Source organism: Parus major, chromosome 2 (genome assembly GCF_001522545.3).
Source record: "Parus major isolate Abel chromosome 2, Parus_major1.1, whole genome shotgun sequence".
NCBI lineage: Eukaryota > Metazoa > Chordata > Aves > Passeriformes > Paridae > Parus > Parus major.
In genome coordinates, this window is record NC_031769.1 from 60,734,277 (window position 1) to 60,751,898 (window position 17,622).

Sequence of the window (17,622 nt, forward strand, 5' to 3'; positions counted from 1 at the left end):
GGAGAAGGGGGAAGGAAGGGAGGGAGTGAGAAAGAGAAGGGGGGAAGGAAGAGTGAAGCGGGGAGGTGAGGACGGGGGCAGCGCTGGCACCTGCCCCGCCACTCCGGGGAGGAACAAGCGGCCCCGCGGTGGGCGCTGCAGCTGAGGGAGGGAGCCACTCACCACCGCCGCCATCCCCACCGCCATCCTCCTTCTCCCCGGTGCCGTGCACCCTCAGCCCGCCTCCTCCTGCCGCCGCTTCCGCTCTCCGCGGTGCGTAGCGAGGGGGAGGGCGGGGAGGCACCGCCCCGGCCCCGCCGCCCTGGCGGGACCCGCGGCCGCGCAGGTACCGCGGCTGCCGCTGCGTGGGCGGGGGGCGCCGGGCGGGGGGCGCCGGGCGGTGCTCAGCGGACACGGGTCACCCCACGGGTCCCCCGGCCCCGAGCAGGCGCTCGCCATCGCCTGCTGCCCGCCGGTTTCACGGGACAGAAATGTCGGCCTCTCCCTCCTTCGTTACCGGGGTAGGGGGGCTTCCCCATGGGTGCGAAAAGGGAGGCCACCGGCGGTCCCGCAGTGCTAGACAGGCGCGTTCCGCCGCCCCGGGAAACGAAGCTATCGGCAGCGAGAGTATGCTGTTTGCTCTGTCGGGTTCGGTACAGCTACCTTGCGATTGTCACCAAATTGTGGTCCCTTGGGAGCTACGATATTTTTGTCCGGTTCGAGGAAGTAAGAGCCAATTCCAAACTGTGCATTAGGTGGGGGTAATTCTTCTCTCTTTTTTCACAGCTACAAGCACTCCCTGGGGACATGGACCACTCAGCGGATGCATCCGGGCTCCTGGAAAGCTCTGATGTTGGGTCTCAGAAAGAGAGAGTGGTGACAGAGGAGGAATGGCTACAAAAATGGGAAATGGGTAACATCGGATTTCACAAGGAACAAGGGCATCCGTACGTGACTTCACTCTTCTGCCTAAGCTGTTTTAAGTAATGCCATGAGTGGCTTGACTCATTTGAGAAACTCTTAGTTGAAAATGGAACATTTGGAAAAAGCAAGTAATTTTACATGGGCACAACTTGAAACAAAAATAAATATAGATATTTTTGTCACCTACAATTGTTAAAAGGCAGATAAAAGAAAGTATTGATATGAATTTAGAGCTTGTACTCTTCAATCAGGTTTTAAACCTTAGAGCTTGGATAGTTTGACTAGAAAATCTTAAATTTGCTGATGGAGAAGCTTTGCACTATTGTTCATGGTGTGTAACTGGGGCTTGAAACAATGTGCAGAGGGCATCAGAGCACTGCCATGCAGTAAAAGACAAGGACCTAAGAGAGCAAACTTGATTATATAGTCTTTCAAGACCTGTAGAAGTGATTTGCTTGATGCAGAAGTTTCATTATTCTGTTTAAAACCTCTGTTATGATCCTCTTAGAGGTGGGTTGGTTGGATTGTTTACTTGTAAAGACAAAGAGAATATAGGACAAACAGAAATGTGTTAATTTCTGAATGACATGAAATTTACTTTCTTGCTGTGTAAATGGAAGGTGAATACTTTATTTTATGTTTTTATTTCTAATGGCACAAAGTAGGTTGAGCTAATAACATATGTGCCATCATGGAGTTTTTGTGCTACCTGGCATAGTGTATAGCACTTGGCTTTTCATGTGCCAGCACAAATACTCACAGAGTTAAGTGAAACATTTCTGTTCTTCTGCAGGCTCCTCCAAAAGTACCTGGATGTTCTTTTAAATGGCAGGAGTGGACTGAGGATATTTTTCCCACTTTGTGGTAAAGCAGTAGAGATGAAATGGTAAAACATAGATAATAAGAGCTAATAAGAGCAAAAATCTTACTTGATGTGGGGAGGGAGGGAGAGGGGGAATTCCCAACCTTATATTGGCTGGTGGAAATGTGCCACATTTCCACTGCTAGGAAAGCAGTGTCACTGGAAGCTGAAGGGAGGAGGGAGCTGGTGTTTCGTATAATAGCGTAAATTGAATGGATGAAGTCTGACCTGAAAGTCCTCCTGACTGTCCCAAGTTCAGCTCGGGGAATGCTGAATTTAGATGGATGGAGTGACTGAAGCTATGCCCTTACCACTGCTGCTTTTTGTAGCAATGTCAGCTTAAATAGCCCGCAATGAGGTCGGTTGTGTCAGACAACATTTTCAAGAGACCATGTTGCGTGCCACTCTGGAAATTTAAGTGATTTGGGCTAAACGTAACTTTCTCTTTTTTTATCTTTTTTATTTTACTTTTTACCATTTTCTGGGGGGGAGAGATGGGGGAGGGAGTGCTGTATTTAAAATTAGGGCCTATATAAGCCAGTGTTTTTTCTTGGAGAAAAACTTGCACTGCATCTTCAAGTAACCCAGCTATCAGGTTTTACCACAGTGACTACTTTCTAGGCTGTCTGTGGGCTCTGACACACGTTGGTATTTTGCTGAGCTGCAGCAGCATGGAGGATACCACACCTCCTTCACTGCCCCTTCCTGCCAAGCCGGAGAGGCAGCTGGGTGGACAGTGTGCCTCAGCCACCTCAGTTCAGAGCACAGCACCTTTCTGAAATGGATAGTTTCTCAGTGTGATCACCTCTGTTTTCATCAAGTTAGTAGGAATAAATGAATAATTCATTAAATCTAAATAAAGCATGTAAATCCTTGTCAACTCTATGCTGAGTAGTGCTAATTTAAGCTCAGATCATGGAAGGGAGATGTTCAATGTGAACACTTCAGGAAGTCAGAATTAGACATATCAGGGCATCATAAAACTAGGCTTTCCATAATAAATAAATGATACATGGGAGATACATATTTTGCCCAGCCTGTGGGCCTCACATAAACCTGGGCCCTCCCTCTCTTGTGTGCAGGCTGGCAGACATGGGGCACAGCGTTGTTGGTGTGGAAGTCAGCGAGCAAGCGGTGAAGGAATTTTTTTCAGAACACAGTCTGCCTTATTGTGAGGAGCCAGTCCCTGAGATTTCAGGAGCAAAAATGTTCCAGGTATGTTTCCTGTGATGTCAAATGGTCTGCTGTGGTTAATCATGCAATGCTGGCATAAGTGAGCAAGCAAGTCATTCTGCTTTTGTGCAAGTTTTACTGGTAATCATTCACCTCTCCTGAAGAGGTCTTAAAGGAAGTTCTGAGTTATATTTTTGGATTGAGGAGTTGTTCTTCTAAACTTATTATTTTGGCCTTCTTATGACAATGAAGCACCTGAATGTAGAAGGAATGTATTTTAAAACTGGACAGTTGCATGCCTTGATAGATTAGAACCTCTCTTGAGGGGATCAGAAAAGCTACCTCACTGAACTAAAACTAAAAATATTTCTGAGTGTTTTTCCCCATTACACATGAATGTATTTTTAAAATTTCATTTTTAATAGTGTATGAGTATATTTTAAGGTGTGAAGTAGAAATATATACTTAAGAGTGTGTATTTAAAGACAGTTAGCTGATAAGAATTGTTTCCTTTGCTTTTATTGTAGAGTACCTCTGGCAACATTTCCCTCTACTGCTGCAGTATTTATGATTTGTCCAGGTAGGAATACTGATCACGTTTTACAATTCTCCATAATCAAATATGTATTAATACTATCCAATTATATTATTTTATTTGGATCAGGCAAAGATTTGTCAGGTCCTCTCAAGCAAACTCGTATTAAATTGTATGAGAAATTTGAATGGCCAATCTCTAACAGAAGTCTAATTCCATTGCTAGTCATTAAGGATGATAACTAATTATCTTTAAATAGGCTTCTTATTCCAAGCCATTCTGTGAAAGTTACCAAAAAACATTTTTGCTTTTACAGTAAAACCAAATAATCTTTAATATTACTGATGAATTCTATGAGGCAAAACTTTAGCACAGTCCGTTACTCAGAGTAAGTAGTAAAAGTAAAGAGAATATATCCAGAGGTGTCTTAGCACAATAGTTCCTTCCTCTTGCAGTTCTTACTCAGATGTGAATTTTCCCTAGATTAAAAGGTTTTGGTGAGGTTTTTTGTGTTTGTTTGCTCTTCTTACAAAGAAGACTGTCTTGTGACTGTCAGGCACAAGAATTTGTTCCATACCTCTTCAGTAAGGAGGTAAAGTCTTAAAATTTTCTTTGGTGGGCTTTCCAGAACAAGTACATAGAGGTGCAATAGGTAGTTCAGGACAATGGAACACAGTGCTTACTATATGATCTTTTCTTTTTTTCAATCTGCCAAAACACTGGAAAAAGGACTATTCATTATTAGAGTCCAGAGTCTTTCAGACAGCAAGCCATGACTGGGACTTCTGCTGCTGCAGCTGACTCCAGTTGGCTTGAACAGTGTATATATGTAGCTCATCTTACAAAGCGTCAAACAGACGGTGTGTATGAATGTGATTTTGTAGATACTGCCTGGTCTCCTACCTGCCTAGCTAGTTGCTACACTGTAGATCCCTTTAAATCTTTCTTGCTGTGAGTTGACAGGTTGCCCAAGGATTGCTTAAGCTTCTCAGAAATGTTTGAAAAATTCGGTCATAAGTTTTGTAGCAAGTTGTGTGGTAAAACCTGTAACTTCTATCACAACAAGGTGGAATAATACTTTGAAATAAACAAAGTTAGGTAATTAGTGACAATTTCAGTGCATATCGCTGGATCTATTACATAGTTTGTCATCACAAAATAAAATGGCAGATAGACATTCTGGGTGCAGAATGAAACGTATACCCAACATCAGTCAGCAAAGACCTGTGACTTAAAAAATACACACACACTTCTAGTTTCTGTATACAGACAATTTGATTAATTACCCAGTAATTATGGAAATTAAACTTATTTCTCTCTTGCTGAGGCTGGCCTACTAATAGGTCCCTTTCATCTCCATTAGCCTAGCATTCATTAGAATAAAACTCAGATGTGCTCCTGACCTTTGTCAGAATGGGACATTTCAAAGACTCTTGCTAGTTAAAGAGTAACAGGAATTACTGCTCTTTCTGGGAATTCTGGGACATATGTAAAACAGCTATATTACACAATTACTGTAGTCCTAATACAATTATGGCTGCAAGACTTCAAAAGAAAATCAAAAATTGCATTTACTGAAACTACTAAACATATGCAGAGATAGAAATTCACAAGTTTACTCTTAAATCCAGTGGGTTTTCTGCAGATAAGTGAATTTCTGATTTTCATGTTAATTTTGTTAGATGTAGTAGTACCTAACCCATGCTGAGTGCTGTATAAACACATAGCAGTGTGATACAGAGAAAGGTAAAGCCAAGGAAAGTGCTTCCTCATACCTTAGCTTCATCCTGACTCCACATCAGGATGAAAGACAGCTTTTTGTGCGCCTTTTTTTTACCTTTTCCTCATGGCTTCATTGTGTTGTGAAGGAAACTGGATGTGCAGAGGGCCAAGAGATCAGCACTGGGACAAGGCATGAGTCTGTCTGCAGCCTGGGATGTCTGTAGGCCTTGATGAAATCGCTGGGAAGTAAAGTACATGAAATGCATGTATGGAACCACTGCTGCCATTCCAGTTAGACCAGATTAAGGTTGGAAAGAAAAACTAAGAGCAGAAAACCTCAGTGGCTTGCCTGAGGTCACCCAGCAGACTCAGCTATGAAGAGAGGAGAACTGCCTCTAAGCCTCAGAAGATCAAGTTTGTTCACCTGCCCCACTAAATGCTCCTTTGTGCCCTGCATGTCCATTGCTTGTTTAACTGTCTCTTTAAAAATCTCCTTTCAGTTATGAGGCTGGTTATTTAAATTAGATGCTTAGACTTGGCAAACTTTAAAAGAAGTCAGCACTTGAAAGTGTTATCATGTCTCATCACAGTAGAATGGGAAATACAGATCAGCTTGTAGGTTAGATGCCAGAGACTTAAGCAGTGCCATTGTAATGAAAGTAGCAGTGGGCAGAGAGAAGTTCTCATGGTTTAACTGGCTAAGTTGATGGAACTAAGCACCACACAGCTGCTTGCCCACTCCCAATTATGAGATGATGGGGGACAATCAAAAGAGTAAAAGTGAGAAAGAAGTGTGTGTGGAGATGAAAACAGTTTAATAATTAAAAAGAAATTTCAAAAAGTTTTAAGGAAAAAAAAAGCCATAAAAAATAAAAAAAACAACAACAAAATAAAAAACAACAGAGACGAAAATAAAACCCAAGAAAGACAAGTGGTGCAAATGAAAGCAGTTGCCCACAACAAACCAAGCAACTGGTGCCCCCATCCACCAACCTCCCACTCAGTTTTATCCAGTTTTATTTCTGAGAATGGAGCCAGATGGTCTGGAATATCCCTTTGCTAGGTTGGGGTCAGCTCTGCCTGCTGTGTCCCCACCCACTATCTTATTCATTCTGGTGCTCTTCAGCATACTGGTGTCCATGTGTGAGGAACAGAAAAGGTGTTGGTGCTGTGTAAGTACTGCTCTGCAGGAACTAAATTGTCAGTGTGTTATCAACTTGATTGCAAACCCAAATCCAACACAGCCCCATGCAAGCTACTATGAAAACTACTAGCCGAAACCTGTACAGAAATGAAGACAGAGGTGATGCAATTGGACTCTGCCCAGTAGGCAGAAGGATATTGCACAATTCTATGCCACATTTTTCTAAGTAAACTTATTCAAACTTTCTTTAAAACTATGCCATTTACTTTATTACTACCTTACTGTCTAACCTCCTATTTTAACAACTGCCAAAACCGAGGCTCTTTCTTATCCCCAGATATTCTTGTCTTTTGCATCATTCTGGCAGTTCTTACCACCCATTAATAAAGGCAGTTCTTGATAGTCTTGCTCACTTGCAGGCTTTGGGTGGCCACTGAAGCCATCTGCCAGCATATCCTGGAGCTGAACTAGTGTCTGCAGCAGAGCTACACTGAGGCGAGCAGCAGTGTAACTTAGTTTTTATAACATTAAACAAACTGCAAGTTGGAGCTAACTGTCCTGAGCATGTAGCTGGGAATTCAGATGTCTAAAGTTACTTAATGTGCTGAGTCAATGATAAAGTAAAGTCAAGTAAAGCCACAAGGCACCTTCCTTAGCCTGCATATGAAATCATGCATGGGTTTTAGAAGGTGGTCAAGAACTGTTGATGTGCTGAGTGCATGTTAGACAGCAGGATGTGGTTACTGAACACACAGACTTGTAGCCCAAATGTACTAAAACTATATTCCTTCCTCCCTGCTGTGTCTCAGCAGCCCCTAATGATGGGGAAGCACTGACCAATTCCCACACTTTGCTTTCGCAGCAGGATGAAGAACCAGGAGGGTTTCTTGAGTTCCAGATCCTGTTGGTTTGGATTATGAAAATGTTGCACCATAACAAAAAGGTGGTGAGGAATCTGCATCACTAGCTGCAGAATCCTTGTGTCCTCACAAAAGCATCTGAAAGAAGATCAAGATCCCTTTTTACTGTTTTTAAGCCTTTTCCTTATCTCCTTATAGCTCGATAGTTGGCAAGTTTGATGGGGTTTGGGACAGAGGAGCTCTTGTAGCTGTGAATCCATGTGACAGACAAAGGTTAGTAATTTGCATTGTTACTGTCTTTTCTCTGATGTATCGGTGACAATTTTTTTAACCTGTCACTTGTTAATGAGTCATTTTTCATTTAAAGGACCGACCTACACTTGTTCTTCTCTACCACAAGCATCTGCTGCAGTTGCAGAGTGCTGTACTCTTCCTTCAGGAAGCCACCCTGCCTCTTGGTGGGAAAATATGTGGTTTGTTCCAACCCAGCAGAAGCAGAGCTGCAAGTCTCATCTGAATTCTATTATTTCCTTCTCACCACATCTACTTCTTCTGTCTTTGTTCTTTCCCCCCTAACTCTCTTTGATTAGAGATTACTCTCCTAAATTTTTGTTCTTGCCTATAGGTAGCCCAAATTTAATTTGAACCTGTTCCTGGGATTTTTTAGTTAGATACAGAATCTTCAATTCACAGTAATTTTAAAAGATCAGTACTGCACTGTGTACTGTATTCTAGACTATGGCAGATAAATACTTTGTCTATTAATCTTGAGTTGAATGTGCAAAAAAAGATAAGTTCTTGTTTATGAGGAATAAATATAACTTTTATTTTATATTTTTCATGTGTAGCAGGAAGTTTATGCTTCTGAAATTTAAACTAAGTTTTGTTTAGTCTCTGTACAGTTCAGTTCAAATTCTGTCTGCATAGAAATGTGTTTTGTTGAATATTTTGAATGCTATGCTTGAATGCTTTACAAAAATAATCAAGTATATTTTTTTCCTCTTAGCTATGCCAGTTTGATGATCAGCTTAGTGGAGAAAAGCTCTTCTTATCTCCTCGTTACGGTTTCATACGATCCAAACAAACACAAAGGTGAGAACTTCGTACTGTTCATGTTGTGATTTTGCTCTAATACAAATTGTATAAACATATAGTAGATGTATTAGTATCTTCCCCAAGATTTTTATCTGCTAGCTTTGTTAGCTGGTGTCACCAGTATAACTGTGTGTTGAAAAGTTGAGCTAATGACCAAGCTTGGGACTAAAATTGTGTTTTCTATAGCATTGAGACATGCTGAGGGTAAGTTGAGGACAGCCATGGTATATTAACAATGAAATGAAACTGTAAGTGTGGCTGCTACAATGTGCTACAATGTGCTTCCAGTGTGGCTGGAAGTCAGAGTACTTAGTAACATCCTGTCTGGCCTCGGGAGCTTGAAACACGCCCAAGAACATCAGCTTCATGCTGTTTATCCAGTATTTGCAACCCAATGTGTTTCCCATCTTGCGCCTCTCTCTCAGCCACTACCATGCTCTGAATGCACTTGGAAGAGGTGAAATTCTGTAAAATCATAAGGTATTTTTCCTTTTATAGTTTTTATATTATATGCTGAAGTGGGAGATCTTTTAGTTAATATTAACTCACAAAATAAAGAGATCTTTTTCTGCTTTTGAGCCCTTCAGCATAATTATTCCCCAAAAAAATAGGTCTTGCTATCACAAGCAACAACAGTTTATTTCATTGCTTTTCCTCTGACACTGTTCAGCTCTTAGCTTTAATCATGCCACTGTAGTATAAAGAGATTGTCGGCTGGAATCCCACAGCACACTGAGAGTGGTCATATCCACATCACATTCCCTGCTGTAGCTGGAGATAAAGCAGCAGCAACACCTGAAGCTCTCTGGCCCACCAGGGTGCCAGCAGTTCCTGGACATGTTTTCTGGTTCCTGCTGATGGTGCTACGCTGTAGAGCCCAGTTACAGGCCAGGTGCTATGAGTGAGGGGGTTGCTCTCCTATTACAGCATAAATTTTGTCTTCTTTCCATGTCTCTTCTCTGATTAGCTTCACCCATTTTATTTCAGGCCCACCATTTTATGTTCCTGAATCTGAAATTAAAAGTTTATTTGGTGAGTAAATTTTTTTTTCCAAAACACATAAAGATGCCTCTGCCTTGCCCTGTGACAAATGATACAGTCACTTGCTTCTTATCTGAAGGCTGGAGTCATGAAAAAATACTAGGAAAAATAAATATAATTTATCCACAGGGGTTTTGCTGTCATCGAAAATTCTCAGTTCTTCAAAAGATATGAAGAAAACCGAAGAGACAAACAGTTTCTTGTCTCCATTTGGTACCTTTTTATTCTCACAGGATTCATACTGCACTCAGTAATCCTGTAGCTGCAGTCTTAGGGTCCTGTTTGACCAATTTGTCTTTGTCTGCACCTTCATCAACCAGTTGCCCTAGTTTTAATACAAGTCCTACCAGTGCTACAGTTTCTACTGTACTTTTGTGACAAAGAAGAAAAGTAACATGGCACTCAAAGAAAATGCTAAAAATGTACAAATCAAATCCACCAAAATAACAAAATTTGGAGCTATGTCAGGAGTTTAATTTTAGAAGTTCCTCCTGATGTGCTGTAATATCTCACTTTTAAATTTACAGCTTTCTGAGACTGGCAGTGTTTGTGTGCAGTGAGTCATTGGCATAGACATTTGCATCTCAGCGCAAAAGAGAGCAATTAAGTTTTCCCCAGTGCATTTATGTCACTGTTTTAGGCACTGTGGGGGAATCTGTGGATAAGATTTTTTTTTTTTTTTCCTGGACAGTTTGCATTTTTCATTGACTAATTATTCACTAATTTGTTATTCTTACCTCCTTTTCAGGCAACTGCTGTGAAATTAGGTGTCTTGAAAAAGTTGATGACTTCTCAGAGAAGCACAGACAATGGGGACTAGATTATTTTCTGGAGGTGCTGTATCTACTGAAGTTTGTAGCTTGAATAAAATTTATTAAAATAACTTATCTCCCACCTTGCTTTTACTTATAACCAATATTTTTAAATGGGGCATTCTTAAAGCAGGGGTTTTGTCCATTTTGCTTACCAAGTCAGCTCCTACACAGTTGCCTTTACTGCCTTGAGATGTTAACAGCTTTTCTTAAACTCCATGCACAAACAGCCATTACCAAATATAGCTTTTTCTTCCATATCAATTCAAATGAGATCTGTGAGAAGGAAATGCTCCTGTTTCTTTTCAGCCATTGCTAGTCGACATTGTCTGCCTGGCACTCTGCAACTTGGCCTCGTCAGCTGGCAGCCCTGGGAGTGTGGCAGCTGCAGTTCAAACACTCTTTTCTGGGGCACTGGCCTTGCACCAGGCTGGGCAGAGAGAGGTGGGAAGCTGCTGCAAGTTTGTTCTCTCCGTCCCTGTGAATATATGTCAAGTGAAGAGCTGGCAGTGAGTGGGCAAGGCAAGGCAGCAGCTGCCAAGTGGAAATGACCATCCAGCAAGAAAGGCTGGACGGAAGTATGTTGGATGACGGTAAAGGGGAGAGTGTGGGTGGAAAATGTCCTAGCAGTCACTCACAAGTGTGCTTCTCTCTCATTTGAGAGCACAGCTATGGGCAAGCAAAGCAACAGCACTTGGGTAAGAGGGTTCAAAGATTGCCAAGAGAGCTGCAGATGTTATTGCTAAACCATTCTCCATCATTTCTGAAAGGTCACAGAGTATGGGAGGGATGCCTGAGGACTGGAGGAAAAACAGTGTCACTCCAGTCTTGAAAAAGTGCGAGAAGGAGGACCAAGGAAACTATAGGCCAGTAAATCTCACCTTCATCCTTGGAATAACCCAGCCTGGATGTCATCTCTAAGCAGGTGGAGGAAAATAAGGTTGTCAGGAGTAGTCAACATAGATTCACCAAGGGAAATGGGCTGGGTTAGTGGACAGTGAGGTAGATTGAGAACTGGCTGGGTGACAAAGCTCAGTGTTGTGATCAGGCTAAGTTGGAGGGCTTTAGCAAGCAGTGTTCGCAGGGGTCAGTACTGGGGCCAGTCTTGTTCACCTTATTAATCAGTGACCTGAATGAAAGGACAGGGTGTACCTGCAGTAAGTTTGATAATGATACAAAACTAGGGGGAGTGGCTGACACACCAAAGTGCTGTGCTGCCAAGCTGCAAGACCTGGACAGACACAGGAGCCAGGCAGAGATGAACCTAGTGAAGTTCAGAGAAGGCAAGTGCAGGGTCTTGCACCTGAGGAAGAAAAACCCAGGGCACCAGCACATCCTGGGGGCTGACCTGCTGGAAAGCAGCTCTGTGGAGAAGGACCTACCTCGGAGTTCTGGTGGTCAACAAGTCAGCCAGAAGTGTGCCCTTGTGGCCAAAAAGGCCAGTGGTATCCTGGGGTGCATTAGGAAGAATGTGGTCAACAGGTTGAGGGAGGTGATCCTGCCTTTCTACTCAGCCCTGGTGAGGCCATATCTGGAGTGCTGTGTCCAGTTCTGGGCTCCTTAGTACAAGAGAGACCTCGACATGGAGTAGGTCCAGCAGAGAACTATAAAGATGGCTGGGAGACTGAAGCATCTTGCTTAAAAGGAAAGGCTGAGAGAGCTAGGATTGTTTATCCTGGAGGGGAGGTAACTGAGAAGGGACCATCAATGCTTACAAATGTTTAGGGCAGTTGACAAGAGGATGGGACTAGGCTTTTTAGTGGTGCCTAGGGACAGGAAAAGGGGCAAAAGGCACAAACTGAAACACAGGAAGTTCCATCTGAATATGAGGAAAATCTTCTCTGCTTTGAGGGTGACAAGAGCACAGCAACTTCTCCCCTTTGCAGCTTATATTGAAAGGAAAGGTATGATTGCAATGTAGTGTATCATAGCCCATCAGGAATAGAAGGTGAGTAAAAGCCATGGAGCCTTTTAGAGTACCATAGTCCTAGAGCTGCAAATGGCTCTGCTGATTTTAGCACAGCAGTCCCCACACCCACAGCTCATTGAACACTCAGCAGTGCTTGTAGATACTCGTGTTTACAGAGAGAAGAAGGGAAGTAGCCAGTGGGCCAGTGCAAGCTGGGAGCTGCTGGTTTTGTTTTCACTCCTGGCCAGAACTGCAGCTACCAGGTTAAAGCATCTCCCTCCTTTCAAGTTTTTTCCAGATGCAACATGAGAGCTCCCAAAGTTTATCTCAGACTTCCAGATACGTGATAGCCACAAAAGGCTGGCCGCTTGGCATGAGGCTGCCACATGCTCTGTGGTGTCCTGCACAGGACTCCCAGGCATGCAACAGCCTGGAAAGAGCAATGCCATGTGCCAAAACAGCCATTTTAGGACGTGCAAGATCTGTGTGTACCCTGCAATTACTCTGAAAATACCCAGTAAATACACCTAGCAGAAGAAGCACATGCAGTCCATATGCCTTACAAAAATGTGTATACATGCCTGTCTGAGAAATGTGTCTACTAGTGATAAGTGTAAATATTTTCTAAATTTTGCCAGAGCAGCAGGAAAATCCAACTAAATCAAGGTGCTCAGAGGGATGGAGTGCATCTCCTATGAAGACAGGCTGAGAGAGCTGGGATTGTTCAGCCCAGAGGAGGCTGTGGGGACACCTTAGAGCAGCCTTCCAGTACCTGAAGGGCCTGCCTGAGAACTGGAGATAGACTTTTAACAAGGGCATGTAGTGACAGGACAAGGGGAAATCTGACAGAGGGTAGGTTTAGGTGATACATTAAGAAGGAATTCCTTAGTGCAAGGGTGTTGAGACTGGAACAGGTTTCCCAGAGAAGCTGTGGATGCCCCATCCCTGGAAGTGTTCAAGGCCAGGTTGGATGGAGCTTTGAACAACCTGGTCTGTCCTGGTCATCCCTGCCCATGGGAGGGGATTTGGAACTAGATAATCGTCAAGGTCCCTTCCAGTCTAAACTATTCCATGATTCTGTGGAATTGCGGCTTAATTCCTTACTCCGGTAGAGGCATGAAGAGAGCTAGTAGCAGTGCGGTAACTTGGTAACTGGATGTCAGTAAGAATCTGGTGGATATATGAATATTCTGTTGGGCAGTTGAACATTCTGGTGGGTGTTCGAATGTTCCGGCGGCAATACGGACACTGGTGGATGTTCGGGAGCTGCGGCGGCTCCATCCTGAGGGCGGCCCGGGCCCTGCTCCGTCCCCGCTGGCCCGCAGGGGGCGCGCGGCCGCCTCAGCCGCCCTCAGCGCCCGCCCCGCTGGGCCCGGGGGATCGGGGGCCGCTGCGGGCGTTCCGATCGCTCTCCTCAGGCGGGGATGGCGGCGGACGACGAGGCGGAGCTGAGCCTGCTGGAGTGCCGGGTGTGCTTCGAGCCGTACTGCCCCGACGGGCAGCGGCGGCCCCTCAACCTGCCCTGCGGGCACGTCCTCTGCCGGGGCTGCGTGGGGGCCCTGGCCGGCTCCGAGGGCCAGAGGCTGGAGTGTCCCTTCTGCCGGCGGCTCTGCGGCCCCGCCGAGACCAGCGACTGCCGCCCGCTGCTGCAGCTGCTGGAGCTCTTGGGCCCCGCCGGCGGCGGCCTCGCCTCGGCCCTGGGCAGGAGCGGCGGAGAGGCGGCGTCCCCCGCGGGGCTCGGGCTGCGGCTGTGCCTGTGCCTGGGGGGCTGGGGGTCGCTGGTGAACCCCACCGGGGTGGCGGTCTGCCCCTGGTCCGGCCGCCTGGCAGTGGCACACGACGGCAAGAAGAGGATCCACGTCTTCGGGCCGAGCGGGGTCTGCCTGCGGAGGTTCGGGGAGCGGGGGGACGCGGGCAATGACATCAAGTATCCGCTCGATGTGACGGTCACGTCGGACGGGCACGTGGTGGTCACCGACGGCGGGGACTGCTCCGTGAAGGCCTTCGATTTTGAGGGAAGAGGGGTTCTGGCTGTCCGGGAAGGCTTCTGTTTGCCCTGGGGCTTGGATGCCACCCCCATGAACGAAGTAATCGTGACCGACTCGGAGGCAGGCGCGCTCTACCGCTTGGCGGCCGACTTCCAAAGCGGGGAATTAAAGAAGTGTCAGACGATCTGCTCCCGGCTTGTCAGCCCCAGAGGGGTTGCAGTCTGCCAGACCTCGGGCGCTATCGTGGTAATAGAGCACCTGAAAGCTCGAGGACCGAGCAAGGGCAGCACCCGCGTGAAGATATTCAGCGCGCAGATGGATCTCATCGGCCAGATGGACAGCTTCGGTCTGAACCTTGTTTTCCCCTCCAGAATATACGCTACTGCTGTGGCCTTTGACAAAGAAGGTCGTGTTATAGTAACGGATGTTTGTAGCCAGGCTGTCATATGCTTAGGGAAACCTGAGGAATTTCCCATCTTTAATCCTCTAATTAGCCACGGGCTTTCTTACCCTGTCGGACTGGCTTACACGGCAAACAATTCCCTCGTCGTTTTAGACAGCGGTGATCATTCAATAAAAGTATATAGCTCTATCTGAGTGGGCTTAGATGCTTAGTGCTGCAGGCTCAAGCTACTTACTTCTGGCCATAAAGCATGCAGAGTTCTGGAGTTTGTATGAGAGGAGGGAGGAGGTGGTTTTGGGGCTTTGAGAGAAATCACCCTCTGACCAGCATGCTATGCTTCCTGCAAAACTTGCATCACGTCTCTTGCCTACCTGTGGGAGAGGACCAGGCTGTTGCTGCCTGTAGCTAACAACAAATCAACCCAACAAACCATTTGGCATTTTAAAACTATTCCATGCCTTGACAACCAAGTGTTTTTGGTTCTTTTTAACAAATAATCAAAGACCAGCACCTATGAAAGGAACATGTAATTTATATTTCCAAGCACATAATTTTCACTATTCTTAATTAAGTATAGATACACTCCTGACAGAACTGTTACCAGGAATTGTGTACAAGAAAGGAGATTGCCTTGATGGAATGATAGGAGAATTGGAAGTCTCTCAAGGTTGCATAAATCCAACTAAAATCATTGTGATGGAGGAGCTACCACTGATGAGTGAGTTATGAGAAGTGAAATCATGGTCAAAGTCTATATTTTCTGTACTAGGAAAATGCATTTCTGGGGGCACTCTGCTAGTTTATTCCCACCTTTATTAAGGTTGTACTGGAGCACTTTGACTTCCTCTAAAATGCCCAAGTCTTTACCTAGATGATAATGTCTTTGATAGTGTCTTTACCTGGAGATAATCTTGTGTGTGGTTACACAGCATGGGCTGCTTTGCCTAAAAGCCTCTTGAAGTATTCACGTTTAGACCACAAATACTCCTGCATATGTAAGTTTCAGTTGGCTGTGCTGCTAACACAGCTACACATAGGAGGTTTTCAGCACTGCCTGCCCCTGTTTTGTCATTAATATGGTACTTTTGCACTCCAAACTTCAGGATTCAACTGCAAATTGAAGTACTAGTGAGAAGTAAGCCTCATTTTTTTTCCTAGCTTCCAAACAAGGTGTTGTTGATTGTGAATACACAGAAGATTTAGATTCGTTTACGTTCTCTTGTTTTACTCACAGTAATATTATATTCTCACTTACATTCTCACAGTTTTACTGTGGACACAAATCCTTTTGCCTTACTGCATAGTGGAAATTATGGTATATATGACTATGAGAAAGATTTAATACCCCCACTAGAAGTCACTGCTGCATTTTTAGGCATTTACCTGCTGCTAAAATGGTTCAGCATCAAAATGAAGTCAGATGTAAATGCTGTCTGAGGCAGAGATGAGTAGGTTAAAATGGCATAAAACTTTGGGGTATTTTTTTTTTTTTTATCAATTGAAATCATTAATATTAACTAATGTAATTTGAAATTCACAGGCAATGTATCAGTAAATTTTTATCTGGCTTTTGGTCTGACTTCAGGGCATCTAATAACTGCATGTGTTACAGCTCCAGTGATTTACCAAATACTTGCATTAAATTGGAGCAATTTAGCCCTCTAATTCAGCCAATGTGTTAATCTGTCTCATATCAACATTCATATATACAAAACAAATCCATTAATTGCAGCTATTTGTAAAGGTTAATTGAACAGTGACCTGTCAATAAAGTGTGATTTGCTTACTCCTATATTTTAATAATTTAGTGATAATTCCTCATATCTTTTCATCATGTTTCCTTGTTACAAGACCATTTCTGTATTGCAGTTGCTCTGCAGATGGTTTCTTCTTCTGTTTGGTGATATCCTGCAGAAGTTGTTAAAGTGTCATCTTTTGCTATTGAAAATTATATGGATGTGCACAGTTGTTATTTTTCAGCCTTCTCTGCTGCCTGGCCAAACAGCAATTGCCTTTGGAAGAACCAGAAATCCTCCTTGGCTGTTCCACAGTATGAGCTGTATGGCCCTAAGCAGGAGCCCAGTTGGGAGGTCAGGAAGGAAATTTACTCAGAGAAGCAGACCCCTGTATTTTATCTTCCTTTCTAGATGCCAAGGAGCCACCTGCCTTTGATAGAATCAATTAGATAACACTTCCTTTGGGGGACTGCTGTGTGTCAAAATGCATGCAATGCCATCAATGCTGTATTCATTCATAATTAATACTTTGTCACAGTAACACTTCCTCTGAACCATGGGCTGTGAGCTTTCATCTTCTCAAACCTTTGTGTGCACCAGGAGCTTGTTTTTGCTACTACATTCATAGATGGGCAAATTTCCTAGGACCTACTGCCATGAAGGCAACTTTCCAGCAGTTGAAATGCTGATTTTTAAACATTTGACTCATACTGGTTTAAAATCTATGAAAACTCTCATTGTTGCCCATTCTGTTCCTGTCTCCTTTGGACTAGAAATCACTTGATTTTTGTATTTGTAAGCAAAATAAACTTTGGGGCTTTATTCTACCTAATAGATTTTTTTTTTTTCTATGTGCCATCTCCTGCATTCTCTGCTTTACCTACCAACTGAAAGCAAATGCAGACTTTTGTGAACAATGCAACTGTTTTCCTTTTACTCTACAGCTTGGTGTTTTACAACACTACATCCAAAGAACCATTACATTCTGCCTTAATTAATTTGATACAAAATTGAGAAGCCATAATGAATTGTATTAAACTAAGTATTAAAAATTTTGAGCTCTTCGGCGCTTAAGGGAAAATACAGCAGTAAAGCTGAAATCTTTCTTTTAACACAAAATCTTGTGTTCTGAGAGAGGGATGGCAAATATTGAAGGGCCCATGCTTGAACTGATTCCTTAGGTTTGGGGTCTGACTGGTTGTGCTTGGAAAGGGAATAGCTAGATGTGTGCTTACCTTTGGAAAAGAGTGGTGGCCATTCCATTTAGAAAGGAACATATAGGACTGTGTCTAGTTGCTTCAGTGACAATTACTGTTGAGTTTATTTCTTTAAAAATCCACCACCTTTGCATAACTCTCTGCACCTCATGCGCTAGCCTTTGGCTAATAAAGGCTATAAATATACTGGCAAATAAATATATAAATATATAAATATATATA

The 17,622-nt window shown here is 43.8% G+C and overlaps 2 protein-coding genes across 5 annotated transcripts; both read left to right on the top strand.

The window, feature by feature from the left end:
• Positions 1–223: 223 nt before the first annotated feature.
• Positions 224–10,222, top strand: TPMT (thiopurine S-methyltransferase). 4 transcript variants are annotated; one of them, XM_015620132.3, is made up of 9 exons: positions 224–325; positions 766–926; positions 1,697–1,789; positions 2,848–2,980; positions 3,466–3,518; positions 7,398–7,472; positions 8,206–8,291; positions 9,282–9,326; positions 10,084–10,222. In XM_015620132.3, exons 2-9 carry the CDS (start codon positions 787–789, stop codon positions 10,197–10,199), a joined length of 741 nt encoding a protein of 246 aa, XP_015475618.1. In that variant the 5' UTR covers positions 224–325; positions 766–786; the 3' UTR covers positions 10,200–10,222. The 4 variants fall into 4 exon arrangements, with proteins under 4 accessions (XP_015475618.1, XP_015475616.1, XP_015475615.1 ...); XM_015620130.3 differs by lacking the exon at positions 224–325 and adding an exon at positions 397–500; XM_015620129.2 differs by lacking the exon at positions 224–325 and adding an exon at positions 507–606.
• A 472-nt stretch (positions 10,223–10,694) lies between these two features.
• Positions 10,695–17,015, top strand: NHLRC1 (NHL repeat containing E3 ubiquitin protein ligase 1). The gene is made up of 3 exons (XM_015652167.1): positions 10,695–10,740; positions 11,332–11,592; positions 13,344–17,015. The coding sequence occupies exons 1-3, from the start codon at positions 10,695–10,697 to the stop codon at positions 14,639–14,641; spliced, it is 1,605 nt and encodes a 534-aa protein (XP_015507653.1). The 3' UTR covers positions 14,642–17,015.
• The last annotated feature ends 607 nt before the right edge of the window (positions 17,016–17,622 follow it).

Excerpts from the sequence above, each read along its gene's own strand:
- TPMT (XM_015620129.2), top strand. The coding sequence starts at position 517 with ATGGGTGCGAAAAGGGAGGCCACCGGCGGTCCCGCAGTGCTAGACAGG. Across the intron at positions 1,790-2,847 it reads AAAGCAGTAGAGATGAAATG|GCTGGCAGACATGGGGCACA; the intron begins GTAAAACATAGA and ends TCTTGTGTGCAG. Across the intron at positions 8,292-9,281 it reads CGATCCAAACAAACACAAAG|GCCCACCATTTTATGTTCCT; the intron begins GTGAGAACTTCG and ends ATTTTATTTCAG.
- NHLRC1 (XM_015652167.1), top strand. The coding sequence starts at position 10,695 with ATGACCATCCAGCAAGAAAGGCTGGACGGAAGTATGTTGGATGACG. Across the intron at positions 10,741-11,331 it reads CGGAAGTATGTTGGATGACG|GGGGAGTGGCTGACACACCA; the intron begins GTAAAGGGGAGA and ends ATACAAAACTAG. Across the intron at positions 11,593-13,343 it reads TGTGGCCAAAAAGGCCAGTG|GGCGGCCCGGGCCCTGCTCC; the intron begins GTATCCTGGGGT and ends CTCCATCCTGAG.